The 17776-nt window shown below is 34.2% G+C and overlaps 1 protein-coding gene across 3 annotated transcripts in view; it reads left to right on the top strand.

The window, feature by feature from the left end:
• Positions 1-17776, top strand: part of PTPRK (protein tyrosine phosphatase receptor type K) — a 541453-nt gene that overhangs the window by 126666 nt on the left and 397011 nt on the right. For all 3 annotated transcript variants that reach the window (XM_045805582.2, XM_045805583.2, XM_045805581.2), the window contains exon 2: positions 183-305. In XM_045805582.2, the coding sequence (XP_045661538.1) occupies positions 183-305 (123 nt within the window). The remainder of the gene's footprint in view (positions 1-182; positions 306-17776) is intronic.

Here is a 17776-nt window from a genome sequence, read left to right as displayed (position 1 = left end):
AAACTACTGATAGAAATTCATTTTATGTGAAAATTTAACGAGAATAGTCAAAAACAGGAATACCAATTATTATTAAGAGTGCTGTATTACATATTCAATATAATCTTTCCTTCTCCAGCACATTCTCAGTTTTTAGCAAATCTGTGTAGAATGTAACAATAATCTTTCTCTTCTTCTTTTAGGTGGCTGTACTTTTGATGATGGTCCAGGGGCCTGTGATTACCACCAGGATCTGTATGATGACTTCGAATGGGTACATGTTAGCGCCCAAGAACCTCATTATCTGCCACCCGAGATGCCTCAAGGTGAGAATCATTCTGTTCATCCTGTGTTGGGGGAATGGCTTTGGAATATGTCTTATTTTCTTACTTTAGGTGTAACACAATCATTTGTTAGAGTAAACTACTATGGCAAACTACTTGAGCATATCTAAGAGCCTTATTGTTGTCTTCGCCTTTCCCTCAATAACTTTTCTATAATCCTGTGTTCTTCCAGAATGCTCACTCTGTTTTTGTTATCTCTGACTGGAAAAATTTAAGTATTTGTGGGTTTTTGTTTTTTTTTTTTAAAGATTTTTAAGACAGAGACAGAGAGAGAGGGTGAGAGAGAGAAAGAGCATGAGTAGGGGAGAGAGGCAGAGGGAGAGGGAGGAGCAGGCCCCCCACTGAGCCAGGAGCCTGACTCTGGGCTGGATCCCCAGACCCTGAGCTGGATCCCCAGACCCTGAGCCAAAGGCAGACGCCCAACCGACTGAGCCACCCAGGCGCCCCTGTTTTTTTTTTTTTTTTTTCTTCCTATTTAATAAAAAGGCAAAATGGAAACAAAACCAACAAAAAACCCCCATGAAAGCATAGCAAACAAAATTCTTTTAAGATAATCTAAAATGTAAGATCAACTTGCATAGTACCTAGTCAGTTAAATGACACGGGTTTAGTCCAATCAGACTGAAAGGATGGATTTATATTCCATGATGGAGAGATGGCTTATGTCATTGTCACTCTGCTCTCAAGCATGCAAGTGGCTCTGAGGAGAGGCTGCCTGGAGACAAAATTATCGAAGGGAGAAGGAGGTCTTTTCTGGGTAAATTTTAGATAAATAGCTCTGAGTCCTGTTCATTCTTTATCTAGACCTTGATACATCCTTTGATTTCTGGTTTTGTGAAATAATACATCTTCTTATTGGTTAAGCCAGTTTGAGTTGTGTTTTCTCTTACTTGTGAAAAACACATTAAGGTACAGTAGCAATATAGACATATCATTTTATAATGCTTTCATTTATTCGTACTGTCAGACTAATATACGTGCCTTCAGTTCTACATATTAATTTGGGACCAATCCCAAACTCTGTATATGTATGTTTAGCAATAACTTATTAAATTACAAAAATTGAAAATGTCAACAGGAATACTAAAATATAATATTAAAAAGCATTAATTATTTTCCTTCCAATATTTAGAAATAAATATAGCTTATAACAATACATTATATATCATCATGTATATATAATAATTACAATGTAATATTTAACAATGTAATATGTTAATATGCTGTGTAGTAATATATAATCATTATGTAATTATTATATATAATCCTATGTAATTGATAATCTGATTACCTATTGCTAATAATTTAAGTTTTAACACATGTTTTCAGTACTTTTATTATGATAGTTTTAAAAATACTTTACAATTAATTCAGAAAGACCTTCCTGTAGTGGTGAATTTTAGAAATGACAATTTTAGACTAGCCATTGGAGATGAAAATATCAATTCAAGTGAACCAAGGAAGAGAGTTTTATCAAAAGTATTTCTGGATTTACTAACTAATCTGATCTATAGAGCCAAAAAGCTTAAACCATCAACAGTAAGCAACAATACACCACAAATACACAAAATAAACAAAACCAGACCTAAAAATTACATTTCCAAATTATGGTCTGGAAAAGAATATGGTAACTATTCTCTGACGAGTTTTAATTGGTCTACCCGGTAATGTGTGTTTTGAGAGTAAGGTGAATTAAATCTCCTTCCTGTTTTAAATTGTCACCTTCCATGGCTGACTAGGCAAATGGTTATCTCTGAAGCTGGACTGAGCCATAATTTTCTTTCCAGGGGAATAAATTGGTCCTAGGTGGCTGACACCCTTTGCTGCTTATGTTTGCTCCCTGTGTTGCCAGCAGTCCCATTTAGTTTTGTGCATAGGTTTGTATTTCTCTTTCAAAGGTACATAACCTTATTTTCTTCATATGTTTTGATTGAAGAAACTCCTGTACTATTTCACCTGAGCTTTCTCTGTGGTATATTTAGAATTTTTTTTTTTAATATAAAATTAAAAGGGGCGGGCTGGGATGCACACATTTTGACTGTGTATCATCAGAGAATAATCAGAAAGATGTTGATTTATGGAAATGTTACCATTGTTAATTACCATTGAATATGGATAATGAATAGCTGAAGAGATACTGCTCAGATGACCTTGTTGGCTCACCTTTGATGAACAGCTTAATCGGTGGTTACAGTACAGGATGATGTGCACAGAAAATGAAAGTGTTTGAAATTCAGCCACATCTTCCAATTAATAGGACATTAAGTAATTAATCATGCAGAGGAGGGAAAAGGTCATGGCTACTTTAGTTTTGCCAAATGTGGCTTGTATTTGGTCTTTAGGAAAAGTGAAAGAAAGCACCCTTGTATAATCTTCTTTTATTGTTCTCTTTTTACAGTACATACCAGTTTTTTCCTTCTGATATTTCTTTAAAACATTGTTCATGACTTATAACAAAAAGGAGACATTTATATTTATCCTGTTTAAATTTTATGAAGATCCATTTATTTTCAAATAAACAGGCATGCTTACTTGTTTCATTTATAAAACAAACAAACAAGCAAACGAACAAACACCTTCAAACCTTTGGCAACCCTAAAGTAAGAAGACTAGGTCTCAGACGTAAACTGTTATCGATCTATTGAACTCTCTGGACAGTACTTGGACATCGTTAATTGCCTTCTATTTATTGACCTTTTTGGACTAGAAACATAGAAGGGAAGAAGGCGGATAGCATGGACAAATAGATTAGATTAATAGAAGCATGAAGATGGGTAGAAGATAAGAAAAGAGGAAAGAAGAAAATTATTTCTTTTTTTTTTTTTTTAAAGATTTTATTTATTTATTCGACAGAGACAGAGACAGCCAGCGAGAGAGGGAACACAAGCAGGGGGAGTGGGAGAGGAAGAAGCAGGCTCATAGCGGAGGAGCCTGACGTGGGGCTCGATCCCATAACGCCGGGATCACGCCCTGAGCCGAAGGCAGACGCTTAACCGCTGTGCCACCCAGGCGCCCCAGAAAATTATTTCTTGAAGATATATTGCTATCAATAATTGTTTAAAATGTTCTTCAGTGGTTCCTAGCCCCCACGCTCCCTTTGTCAGGTGACGATGATCGTGACTGAAAGGCCTGCTAAGTGCATTAAAAATAATATGCAAAAGAATTAATTTAGGATATTTAGTATTAGGATAATGGCCAAAAATCATAGGAAAATATGAGCACCTCCCCAACTCAATCACCAAGGGTGTGTGAACTAAAATCACAAAGAGAAACTACTACATACTCAGCAGAAAGATGAAAATAAAAATTTCAGGTTTTTTAAGACTTTAGAGCAAGTGAAACTCTCATATACTACTGGTCAGAGTATAAATCTGTACAAGCACTTTGTACAACCTATGACCCAGTAAATCCATTCTTGGGTGTAAGCCCTGTAGAATTGGGTACACATGTTCTCCAAATGATAATATGCAGGAATGCACCAGTGTTCCTAATAGGCCCAAACTGAAAACAATGCAAGGAAATCTGTTAACAGTGCAATGGATAAATCTGCGCTTATGGTGATGCATTCATGTAAGGGAGTATAACACAATGATGTACACGAATGACCTGTTGCCACATACGATATGGATGAATTTCACAAACATCACCTTGAGGGAAAGAAAGTGGACATAAAAGAATATGTACCCTATTTCATTTATATAATTTCAAAGACAGGTGAAACTATTGATGATGTTAGAAGTCAGGGTATTATTTACTTGCAGGAGGGGCTGGCAGGGGTGAGGGATTATTAGTGCTTGGAAGGTGGCATGGTAGTACTGTATTTCTTGTCTGGATGGTGTTTACACAGGTGTGCCTGACCTGAAAAATCATTGAGCTATATAATTGTGAGCTCGGTACTTTTCTCTATATATCTTATTTATTAATAAAAAGTGGCAGAAAATAAAGCAAAATAAAGCCAGTGCTCACAGGGGTGCTTTGGGAAAACTAAACTAATCATTAAAAATGTTATAGATTAAAATAAAAGAGGTATCATAGGACATCTCAAATGCGCTCAACTCTCTTTTCCACCCTTTTGGATCCGTGCCCTGACATTCAAAAATACTATGGTCTCTGAGCATCTCTGAGCCTTTGTATGATCTCTTCCCTCTGCTTAGATAGTTCTCTGTCCACTTATCCACTCACCAAACTCTTACCCATTCTTACTGTGTCTATTCATGTTCCATCTGTGTAGGAAGGATTTTTCTGATTGGCTTGGAACTCTTACATTTCTTCTATCCTCATATCTGAATGTTTTCCACTGTAGTCTGTACATATTTCAGTTGTGGCTGTTACAGTATCATCTTTGTATATGTCATTCTCTTCCCTAAACTGTAAGTTCTTCATGAACATAAACTGTGTTTTTCTTCTTTGATTTCCCAAGATACTATTTCATTTTATTTAGGCAAAAATGTCAACTTATATATGCTTTTTAAAATACTTTTGGTCAGGGATTAAACAAAAAAGGTTTTTCTTTCTCTTGCTAAAAATTGAATTGAATAAAACAAATACCCCATTTCTGGAAGATTATATTCAGTTCAGATTTTAATGTGATTAGATCTTCACATAATTATTAATATTTGGCTTTTGCCTTAATAAATGATTTTACCTGTTTATTTCAAATATAATTTTAAATGTTATTAATACTACCAAGGAGGAGCTCCCGTTAGGTTTTCTCTCTCTTTTTCTCTCTCTCTCGTCTTTTGCATGTCAAATTAACCTCAATCTTTTATTCCTTAGCAGCCTGAAATGAGAATGAGAGATGTTGCATGGAGCTAGAAATTATTCTTTGATCTCAAATACATCTGTGTCCCTGACCTTGTTTGTCAGATATTCTTTTATGCTTATGACCTCATGAAACAAACTCATTTGAACATTTTACTATACGTTCTGTCCTAGAGCTGAGATTGGGGATCATGATTGACATCTTAATACATTTATCATCTACTATAATTATAACTGCTTTTTTTATTTAACAGCTTTTTGTAAAATGACTAATTGAATTTTAGTTTAGAGTCTCTAGAGTATCCATTTGATAGTATTTAAAATTATGACTACATTGTATCCCACCTTCAGTCTGGTGCTTTTCACTAATAACAATGTAAATCATTGTACAGACTTCCTTCCATAAAATGCATACATGCTATGTATGCAGTAAAAGATAAAGCCCTATGTCATTAAATTAATCTGAAGATTGAAGTAAGAAACCATTCCTTCTTTGTTATAAAACTTAGTGAGGTGTGATTCAGTAGTTTAAGAAACTACAGATCTCAATTCTGCCCTTTGGTGAAGCCCACAAACTAAAACAGAGAGAAAAATAGCATTACACAGAGAAGGATGAGGAATGAACAATGCTGTTAAGAAATGTGTCTTTATATTAATTTGTTACCTTTAGAACTGTGTATCCTTTTTTTTTTTTTATCCCTCAGAGTTTAAACATGAATTATTAGCCAGGTTGTTAAAATAAAGATTGCCTTCTGCAAATATTTATTTGGAGAGACTAAATGTGTTTGTGTATTCAGTATGGAGTGTACGTGGGTCACATGATTTTGTGCCTGGCTTTCTTCTGATAGTGTGATGTTTAAAAGTCAAATAAAACATTGGGTTCCACAATTTGATTCATATGATAACATTTTATAGTTTATACAGTTCCAGCTAAGTTTTCTAGGTTAAGAAGATAGTGTCTTAGTTTTATAAGAGAAGACTTATAGTCAATTTACTAAACAGTGTTATTGTGTACGGACTGTATCCCGTTTGATATACCTCAGGAGAAACTTCAAGGGAATTTTTGCAATGACTTACCATTTCTAACCTGTACGTCTATCTCTCTGGGAACCTTAATCACTCATTAAAATGAGTGGATTACCTTGCCTAATCTTTTCATAGCTCTATTATAGACAATTGATAATAAGACATGTGTTTCTACAAGGTCATAGCTGCCAAAATCTCACACATTTGAATGAACAGAATTATTTGATAGCAAATTTACCAGAGTCAAAACATGGCAGAGATGATAGAATAAAGTTGTATATAGTGTTGGTATATAGTGTTGGTAAACAGAGATACTAAGTTGCAGTATTATGGCTGGTTTTGTTTGTGTTAGAGGATAGAGCAAATTAGGCCAAAGTGTTGGTTTATTTTCTTTTTGTAGTCTAGTTATCATTGTCTGTTAATATGACTAAAGATAACGTGTGCATGTGTGTGAACCTGTGCAGTTGTCTTAAGGAGAATTGAGAGGTGGGTGGTAGAGGGAAAACGAAGGACAGGGAGACAATGAGAGAGAGGGGAAGAGTAAGAGTAAAGCTTAACATCAGTTCATTAATACAGATGGGAAAATTTCTAAGTAGTGGATATAGGCATTAGATTCTAAGAAGGTGACAGAGCCTGAAAACCTTACAAGTTTAAAACTGTAAGGCCATGCATCATTCAATGATTTTCAGTTTCTTTTTTTAAATCATAGAATTCTTTTTATGAAAATAATATTTCACAATATTCACATATGTAAAATCAGCCACAAGGAGCTAATGGTCCTAGAACCTATTTGCTTTGTACTCCCTACATCACTACCCCTACACCCTTCTTCTCCACTACCCCAGCTCCATCAAGATGGCTTCTGTGAAAAACACTTAAGAGATAGAAGTCTCCAAAGGACACTTTGAAAACAATGGTTTGGTGCACACTCAACATGAAATGTGCAGAGATGAAGGTAGCCATTAGCTACCATTAGCTATGGTATTAGCTATGACTTATTGGTGGCTTACTGGGTTTTACTATACCAGTGACACGATATATTTTCTTAATCCTCACATGCACCCTACAAATTAGTGATACTTTGGAGTTAAGTAGAGTGAATAACTTGCTTAAAGCCCCCCAGGGATGGGATTTGAACTTAGGTTCATCTGTCTAATATCAGAATTACTCTTGCCACCATATCATCCTGCTTTGTAATCGTAGTGTAGCTGATATATTTCCTTGAGTTACTCATGGACATTTAAATCCACTGTATAATGAGGTATCTGTGTTGATTTTTTACTATTTCATCTAAAATACTATTTCCAAAATTTAAAAGCTGTAAATGACTGTCTCTTCATCTTTGCATGAAATGGACTCTGAGACTTGTTTGAAATTGTGGCTGAGCTTCTGGGTTTTCTACATGAGACTCTCAACCCCTAGGGAGATACTTGGTCCTCTCTGATTTACCTGCATGTTATTTTTAGTTATTTGATGAACAGTTGCCTCATGTTTGTATAAGCAGACCTTTGGAAACACATATATTATCTGCTGTCTCATTAGAGCACATAAAGCAGAAGAAAAATTCATGGACTACAGGAATCAGACTAAAGTTTAGGGTTTGAAAATAATTTTAAGACTTTGTTTGCAGTGGGGTATTTTAGGACTAGAATTATGGGCTTATTTCAGTGTGTTCTTCCAAACCATGTTATCATGTATCTGTTGGTGCTTTTGCCCTCAGCACAGAGAAGATAGTTTACCACACTTGAGTTGCTTATTAAAAACAGTGGGAGTTGGAGGCAGTGCAGGGTCAGAGAGAGAAAGGCGGTAATGGGCTTCATGAAGGGTGAAACACTTCTTGAAGGCTGGTTTTTAATGTAAGGACTATTACCCTTGTGGACATAAATGCAGCATGAAGAATGTCTAAATTACTGTGGACAGAAATGGCATGCTGAGATGGGAATATTTTCCTGATACTTCAGGTACATAATGTATCTAAGTTAGATATGTCCCAATATATCTCAGTGGAAAAAAACAGGCTAGCATAAAAGGAAAGGAAAGGAAAGGAAAGGAAAGGAAAGGAAAGGAAAGGAAAGGAAAGAAAAGAAAGGAAGAAAGGAAGAAAGGAAGGAAGAAAGGAAGAAAGAAAGAAAGAAAGAAAGAAAGAAAGAAAGAAAGAAAGAAAGAAAGAAAGAAAAAGAAATACTGGTGTCAGGGCTAGAGAACTTTCAGTCTCTTAAATGAATTAGTATAAGAATACAGAGTAATTTCAAAGACTGTACAGGTACCTTTAACATGTACCTTAAAATCAATACATAGTCCAAAGAAACAAAATTACTTTTCCTTGGGGGGAGTGTGATCGAAAGTGTTGTGATGACCTTATACTTTTCCTCTCCAAGAGTAAACTTGCCTCATGGTGGCTAAGAAATTCTGTTAGTCTCAGTTTAAAAGCTTATTATCTTTCAAATACAAGAAGAATGCCAGGAAAAGAAAAATATTCCAAAAAACAAAAAAACAACAAAAAAAAAACAACACCCCACAAACAAAAGATAAGTGATTAAATTAGAGATTATTTAAAAAAGATGAGATGCTTATCTTGTAGTTGATATTGTAAAAAATCATAGAGCTGTGATTATGTACTTGTCATTACATAAAAAGATGCTTTAAAAATCTTGGAAGGTTGTCAGTTTTCAAACTTAATTTCTGCTCAGAGTACTATGGTATGTTGTACAGACATTGTCCCCCACCCTCCAAGAGCAAGTTATTGATTGGGAAATATCTCTCAACAAAAAATGAATGTTTTCTATACTTAGAGTACCTGACAACTTATAAATGCCAGCAGCATCATGAACTCTCCACCTAGAGACATAGATTAAAGAGAGACGCTGATGTACTTCTTGCAGTTTATGAGAATAAAATTAAATAGAACAATTCCACAAGTTTCATTTCATGTATTTCTGTACCTTCTCCTTTCCCCCTGTTTTTAGATAGTTGGTGAATTAAGTAGGAAAGTGGAATGTCAATTTGACTGTTCAGAAGTTATGTTTTGAGTGTATGATTTTTATACAAGCCAGGTTAGATGCTTTCCTGACCACTTTCATATAATCTCAGGCATTTTTTAAAATATGGCATTTCACTGAATTTTTATTTTATTTTATTTTTTAAAGATTTTATTTATTTATTTGAGAGAGACGGAGAATGAGAGAGAGAGCACGTGTGAGCCGGGGGTGGGGGTTGTGGGGAGCGGCAGAGGGAAAAGCAGACTCCCCACTGAGCAGGGCACCCAGTGCAGGGCTGGATCCTAGGACCCCAAGATCGTGACCTGAGCCAAAGGCAGATTCTCAACCAGGAGCCCCATCACTTAATTTTTATAAAAGCCTTTGAGGTACGTATTAACCTCACTCTATAGCTAAAGGAAATGAGGTTCAGAGAGGTGGAGTAAATTGCCAAAGGTTTCATGCCTTGGGAAAGTCAAGGTTAGGAATCCAACCAAGTATGTAGAGATAGAGGAGAAAAAGATCCAGCTTTTTGATGTCTATATAAATAAGTATAAGTAGAGATCTTTCTTTAGAGACTGCAGGAAGAAGACCTTCAGGGCTGACTTGGAAGTATGGTCAAAGTTGAATCTCTTATGCTTTCTCCCGCTCCAAGTAATGAAGAGCCCAACTTAAAATGTCTATAAACAATAAGGAAAGTTGTTGTCTCTCAAATCAGCTGGGATTCCTAGCCTGTCAGATATTTATCTTTCTTTCAAGCAGAGAACCCATAAACTTAGACCAAGAAATAGACCTGATTACTGAGAAGGTTTTGTTAGTCATTGGTTCCACATTTTTGTCACTTTAGAGGGCTTATTATGTGTGTTTTAATAAGTATTATTCTTAAATATAACACTCCATAAAATTTGAACACTTTGGTTACACAGTTGATTTGTCAGATTACATTCCGGTAAAAAGGAAGAGCCCATTCTTCTTGTATTTACCATGTTAACTGCTTTGCCATGAAACAATAAAGAAACTTAGAAAAATAATGTATTCCTGAATATATGAGCAGTCAGTGGGACCAAGATACCATCTCAGGTTTTATGAAAATATGGATTAGAGAGCAAGACCATTAAAAATATACCAATAATTTTCCAAACAAATAATTCCAATTAGATTTCCCTCATTAGTTCATTAAGTTATACTTAACTAATTCATTAACTAATTCATCTCTTGAATTTCAGGATTGCAGTCTGTTTCAGGAAGTCATTATTCCTGGAAATTCTGGCTCTGTGTCCTGGTATGGTCTGGCTAATATGTGTTGTCAGCACTGAAGCCTCTACCCACAAGGCTAGTCCTTGAAGACATCACAGAAACATCTGCCTTAGTCCATTCATTCCACTGAGGCCATTAGTTGAGGCCCTGATTTCTAGAGCCTATAGCTTTTAGCAGAGCCTTCAGGCAAAGTAGGGGAAGAAAGCAGAAACCACTTGCTAATAAGACTGAATGACTGTGATTAATTTATTAGAATAACCAATAGTACCTGAGTGGAGAAGAGAACAGTTCTCCCTTGGGATACTGGACTTAACTATTTCATAAGGATTTGGTTGTTGTTTCGCTTGAGGGTAAGGATATATGGACATTGAGGGTAGTAACAGATATCAGGTTCTTCCTATAGATTGTAGTATCTTGGGCACATATTTTATTGTAATAACATTTACCTGAAGAAAATGTACAGAATGTTGAATTTTTCTGATTCGAAGCTCTTCCTATGCAACCCTTACAGTGATGTTGAGCTAGTTAAAACACGTAGAGCATACCAAACAAACTTAATGCGTTTTATTTTCCCTGGTCTTATCAGGTAAAGACCATATCTTTATGGTTGTCCAAAGCTCTAGGGGAAGTTCCACAGTTACTAAGAGAAGACTTCTTGACATTTTAATTTTTCTGAATTTAGGATCTTTAGCAGGCAGAATCTCAAGTTACTGCAGAAGATTGGTCACTTGGCTACAATAGTAGCATACGTGTCTGAGAACAAGGAATACTATCACTATGTTAATATTATTAGTATTCATATTTATTATAATAGTAACTGCATTAATATATTGTATGAATATTTAGTGTTTAAAAATAAAATAGCAAAAGATAACAAAATTATAAGAAAACTTAGCTCTTTCAAAAGTAATGAAGTTGTGTTTGCTCTTAATCAAAACCATAATAAAAATCAACATAATGTGCAAAAAGTTGTTCTAGAGAGATACAGAATCTCTGCTCAAACAGAAGTTAATAATTTTTATAGCCTCTTGTTCAGAGGAGACTGAGGTTATTAAGATCAATTCATTATTTTAACAGAAAGAAAACAGAATTCCAGTCTGGCATTAATGTAATATTTGGCATTAAAAGCTTTAAAAAAATGTGATAAAGAAAGCCTATCAAAACTTTGTCAACTCTGACAAAAGTTTTAACACAGTTTGCTGCCTCTTTTCAGGACTCATTACTTGTAAGTATTATATTAGGATAAATAAATTTCTCTCTGCACACTTGTTACAATTTATTATAGCCATTGAAGTTTTGCTTTTGACTATTTTCTTTCATATTCTTAAACAATTGTATGTGTTTTTTCTTTAAGGCAAAATTACTGTCTTTTCCCTGGCACATAATAGGTCATCATTAGTTATAAGCTTCTCCACTTAATATAAAAGTCTTTTTCTGAAAATCAGATACTCTGTGTGAAAATGCTAACAAGGAGTCAATTTCTTATTATTTTAAATAGGAAAAATTGTAATGTGTGAGACTGCTAACCAAAATGCCTGACCAGTTAATTAAAAAGTAACTAAAACACAGCATACAGAGTAGATTTTCAAAGTAGGCACTAAAATTAATGCTTAAAACATTGTTTTGTGATCCAAACAATTAATACAATCCAAATAATTAAATTTATTATAGTTACTTCAAATGGAATACATTGCTGTATTTTCATTATATCTGCACACCTGTCACTTACAGTTACTCTGAGCTTTCCAAATACTTATATGTAATTTTGATATTTTACTAACTGTATTTGAATGTTATTCACAATTCTTTCTATGCAGAGCTTAATTCATTTACTATATTGAATTTTTGAGTAATAAGTAAGAATATTTTCTCAGAAAAAAAAATGTTGGCCAAAAGTCTGTGTATTGAGAGATATCTCTATTAAGTTGGGTATTAACAAGGGAAACATTTTGTGGGATATACCTGTGTATGGAATGCATCAATTAGAAGCTTACTGGAAACCAGTTGTCAAGACGAAGTTATTCAATGAGAAAGGAGTAAGTTTTAAAAAAAGAAAAAGTTAATTTGAAATTCTTGATCTAATTGTTGGTAATGAACCAGCCTATTAGGGTATGAATATACTCCCTAAATTAGTAGTTACTGCAACAAATAGATAATCCTTCTCTGAAATGTTTAAGAAATAAATTCAGTATTAATTGTAGATAGCATTCGGGTATTTAATTTATGTCAAGGTTCTATTGTTTGCTCTGTACAGGGCTGAAAAATAACTTAGAATTACATAGAAAATAAAAATTCGGGGTGCCTGGGTGGCTCAGTCGGTTGTGTCTGTCTCTGGGTCAGGTCATGATCCCAGGGTGCTGGGATTGAGCTCTGGATCAGTCTCCCTGCTCAGCAGGGCGTCTGCTTCTCCCTCGCTCTCTGACCCTCTTCCTGTTTTCTCTCTTTCTTGCTCACTCTGTCTCTCAAATAAATAAAATCTTTAAAAAATTAAAAAAAATTTGTTTAAACTGTAAAAGACTTTTGAATGTGATCCTACTATTGATTTTGACTTACAGTTTTGTGGCTTAAAACAATGATATCTAAAACAATGCTAAAGGATAAGCTAGTGTTAATAAAATGATATAGTTCTTGAAAATTAGACTGATACTTAAAATTAAGAATAAGGTGAAACAATGCTATGAATCACTTTTATGCAGTTTAGCACTGCATTTGGCGCTTGGACTTGCAGTAAATAATTGGCGAATGACTCAAAATCTTTTCTTCCCCAAGAATGCTTGTTTTTACTTTGTTTTTATGTTTGAATTACTCTAAACTGAAACCCTGGAATGCTTGTCAAATATTATAGTATGTGTACAGCTAATGATAGAAATAAAAGTGATCTGCTTCTATGTGTTTAATATAATTCAAAGGAAATATAAAATTCTCCTAAGAAGTCCAGTTAGAGCAAAAATACAGTTGAGAATAAAAAAGCAAGTACTTTCCTTGCTTTTTGAGTACAAGAGAAGTAGCCCATCCAAAATGAATATGTCACATGACAAGGTATGTTTATGTTAAGAACACTGCCATCAACACAGAATGACTCAAAATCTTTTAAAAATATAAATGAGATTTTTCTCAATTTGTTTTCTTGAGAGCATCTATTAATTACCTTGAAATTCAAATTATTTTTGAATGAATAAATAGAAGGAATGATAATATTGATGAAAAAGAAAAAAAGGGATGTTTTATGAAATGATTTGGATTAACTATTGTTAATGTATTCTGCTGTTTCTAAATTAGCCCTTTGAAGCATTTCCACGAGGAGAAATGGGATGGTTCTAGTTACCCATCCCATGGGTTGGGTTGAGTTTAATTCCATCCCTGTTGTATTTCCTCCTCTTTCTATATGTAGAAATGAGTTCTGGTGCTTTTCTTATCACCTTTCTTACTAAACATTTTCTAATGGTTAACACTGTAATAATATTTCATTGATCCTGTTAATGCTTTTTCGGTGTGCTATGTGGCATCTTTGGAATTTTAGACTTTTGCAGCAATAGTGGGAGATGGTATTTCATGTTATGCTTTATAGTTTAACTTGGCTATTAAGAGTATAATTGTGATCGTGAAATCTTGCTTTATGTGACAGACACTGATTTTGATTTTTTTTTTTTTAAACTGGATTATTGGGTAGATTCATTACCAGTGAAATCAAGAAACAGGAGTCTCCTTAGCTTGGTAGCTTCTGTTCTCTTTTACTCAAAACTAAAATCAATGAAGACAATAAGCCAGTGGGAAGAGCTGACTATTGCTATTATATGTCACATTCCTCACCCTAAGTCCAGGTTTCTCTGGTCACAATGTTTATGGAAACCCTTTGTACTGGACCCCGTTTTGAAAAATAGGACAAACTTTCACATTAATTCTCTGATTTATGCGGGCTGAGCAATTTTTTACTGGACTAATTGCAGTGGTCCAAAAGGTATTTGGAATTTTAAATGTTCTATATCTGTGTTTAGAAAGTGGACACCTACAAGCCCCAAGAAATCATTCGAGTGGAATGAATAAAGAGAAATAGGTTGTCTACAAAAGCAATTTATAATTTTCATGTAGATTTCCTTCATGCTGCTTTTAAATATGTACTACCCTTTTTTTATGGACACTTGGCTATATGTGGTTATACTATAATAATGGGATACCACAATAGAAGACATGTTCCTTTGTGTTCAGTTTTCCTTGTATTTTGACACATGAAGTCCCCAAATTCAGTCTGTTGTATAAACTGTTTGGGTGGTAACACCAGAACAGTACCCTTAACATTATCAAAATGAGTTTCCATTATATCTAAAAGAGACCTTAGAGATTATCTCTAATTTAACCTTTCATCTTACAAACAAAATAGTGTAAAAGTAGGTAAACTGACACAGGAACCAGAGTAAGCTGAATTCAAGTCCAGGTTCTACTGCTTGCTATTTGCTTATGACGTAATAATCATCCTGTGCTTCCATTTTCCCATCACTAATTAGGAATAATAAGACCTCCCTCTTAATTTTGTTGTACCAGGAAAGGAAATGTTTGTGTAGTATCTGCTAGTATCTACATGTAGTTGATACTGAATAAATATTATTTCTCTCCTTTCCCCTGGCCCAAGATGACATGGCTGGTTAGTAATCTCATTAATCTGTAAGAAATTGATTTGAATTCCTTTCACTTACTTTTTTTTAGCAAGAAATAAATTGCATTTCCCAATTATAATTTTTCAGCAGCTCATTAGGAATTATTTTATGTCCAGTTCAGAAAATTACCTTTCCTACATAACTGTTCACTGAATGCAGGTACTTTGCACTATGACACATAATGATGTCTGAAAATGATTTCCATAGAACAGTATTGTAGGTCAACTTGAACTTTTCAAATACTATTCTTAACAAAGATAGGATATTTAAGACATGGAAATAATTTGGAAAAGGATTTATTATTCCTCAGCTCTTTAAGAATTTTACACATTTTTTAAATTTGGCTTACTGAATTGCTTTGAGATCATTATTTCAACATTTAAAAAATGAAGGACATTATTCTAATTTGCATTTTATTTAATGTCAAAAGCAGCTGCAGCCTATAATGTCATAAAAGCATAGGAAGAAGACATGTAACAACATTGGAAACATGGAGAAACTGGAAAAATTGTTAAAAGTATCTCATGCTACAAAAACTGAGTGTCTTTTACTATATAAGTATCTTTAAGCAAGGACCAGGAAATATCCAGATTTGAAAAATTGAATCCGAATCTTTCTGGTATGGCCTATTATTATTTTTAAGTCTGAATTTTCTCTCATGCAAACTGATTTTGGTTTCATAGAACTTGTATGAATACTCATTTGACATCTACATATTTGGGAAAATTTTTAACCTTTTATCACAAACTAAAGGTATACCCAGGTAACTAGTTATGATTTCTTGTTCTAATGAGAAAATAGATTGTAGTGGTTCTTTTGCCTTCATTTCCTCTTTAAAGAGTGAGAAAAGGGTAAGTTCAATTCTCTCTGCCTTTTATGTATCTCATCAACATATTATATTAATGAGTTTTTAGAGGTTTTTGAACCCTTAGAAATTGTAATATTGTATATGTGTATGTTTGTATCTATGTGTAGGTATGTATGAGATTTTCCAGGAAAATATTAGGCACTGAATATTAGATAAATCACACAGAATAGTACAGAATTCTTTAGAGTCCAGAATTGGACAGTTCTCTAAGGCACAGTCCTTAGGGGAAGGTTGAGTTCACAGTGGAGAACAAAATTTATACTTTATTCACCTCCTGGTCTGGTGTCTTATACTGACTCAAAGATCATGTGTTTCTACAGAGTCCTCTCCTATATCCGTTTAATTTCACCTCCATTGCTTCAAAGAGAGTCATATCCAGAGTTTAAAGGATTTAAAATCCTTTATTTTCAAAGGATTTTTCTCTGAATATGTTCACTCCCAAGAATATAATATTTGTAGGTTTTTTCTATTACTGGATTAGCCCATTTTTTGATATTCTTCTTGCCACACAGTGTTGGGATTGAAGTCCCGTTAGCAGGGATTTACATCTAGGATGAACAGGAGTTAGGACATAGCTTTCCTACTTTTTCTTTCATGCACTTATTGTCCATTGGAAAACTTAGATAAATTACTTGGAGCTTCACTGTGTTCTCTATTTCCTGTAACTCACTGTTGATTATTTCGGGAAAAGCTGTATGTATAAACAAACGAAATAAACAAGCACAAAAACATCATTAGGCAAAAAAATTTTAGGTGGCAAATTTTAAATGACAAAATGGGCACCAGGGAGTTTTCTCTCCTCTCTATGAAATGAATATCCTGGAATTCCAAAGCTTTTTCTCCCTGACCTAGCCAACTAGTGTAAGAGAACAGATGACTTAATAAGCATTTTCCAAGAGTCTGAGAATATCTGCAACCTGTAAATGATTTGACATTTTGGGGAGATACACCCTATGCCTTATGAAGAAAAGGAAGTGATTGAAGCATATTTTACCAAGAGATTATTTTGGAAGACTCGGGCTCTAGATTCTAACACTTATGACTTAGATATACATCCACATGATTTGGAGAATGGTTCTCTTTTTGAAGATAAAATCAAGAAATTAATGGTTGCCTTTCCTTTCTCAGAGGGTACTTGTAAGAACTGAAATAATATATGGTTGTGAACATATTTTGAAAACAGTGAAAGTAGATCTTAATGAGCCAACAAGTAACAGGTGTATTGTGTTGGTAATGTAAATGGATTGGACCTTATATCTTTAATTATTCCATGTCATTTTACTAGTCAGTGCTTTAAAGAATGGGAGTGAATTACATGGTCACAGCAGTGCACTGTATATCGTTTAATTGACTGACGGTATTTTATACCATGACAATAGGTAGCAACAGCAGAGTGTAGAGAGACAGTAGTGAGCAAGACACAGGTACATTGGAGTATGTGGAAATAAAGTGGCTGGAACAGGGAGCTGACCAAGTTCCAAAAAGAACAGAGTCGAGCTTTTAGTCGGAAACTAAACAGACTAATAGAAGAATATCAGGGAGGGGGGAAAGTGGTCAATAATTAGCTACTGTGTCTTACACTTTCTTTTTCATAGTGCCTACGGTAGTACTTTACTGTGATAAATATTCAACAATTAAAATAGCCTCTTAAAGTTTAGTCTCTAAGGTCATTTTAGCCGTAACAAATAACTCATTATGTCATTCTGTTATTTCCAGTCTTATTTGAACTTAGTGTAACAATTGTATTGGAATGGAGGTAAATGTAGAAGATAATTATACACAAGTAAAAACAGCATTTGAAAAGAGAAAATAGATGACACCAGAAAGTGATAAAATTCTTCTCTGTAAAATTTCTCCCAAAGTTAAAGATATGTAATTTCTAGTTACATAGCATAGTTCACATGAAATTCTTTG

This window comes from Ursus americanus, chromosome 11 (assembly GCF_024610735.1).
Source record: "Ursus americanus isolate L20-20 chromosome 11, mUrsAme1.1.p, whole genome shotgun sequence".
Taxonomy (NCBI): domain Eukaryota; kingdom Metazoa; phylum Chordata; class Mammalia; order Carnivora; family Ursidae; genus Ursus; species Ursus americanus.
The sequence above is the reverse complement of the archived record's forward strand: the minus strand, read 5'-3'. Positions and strand labels throughout refer to the sequence as shown.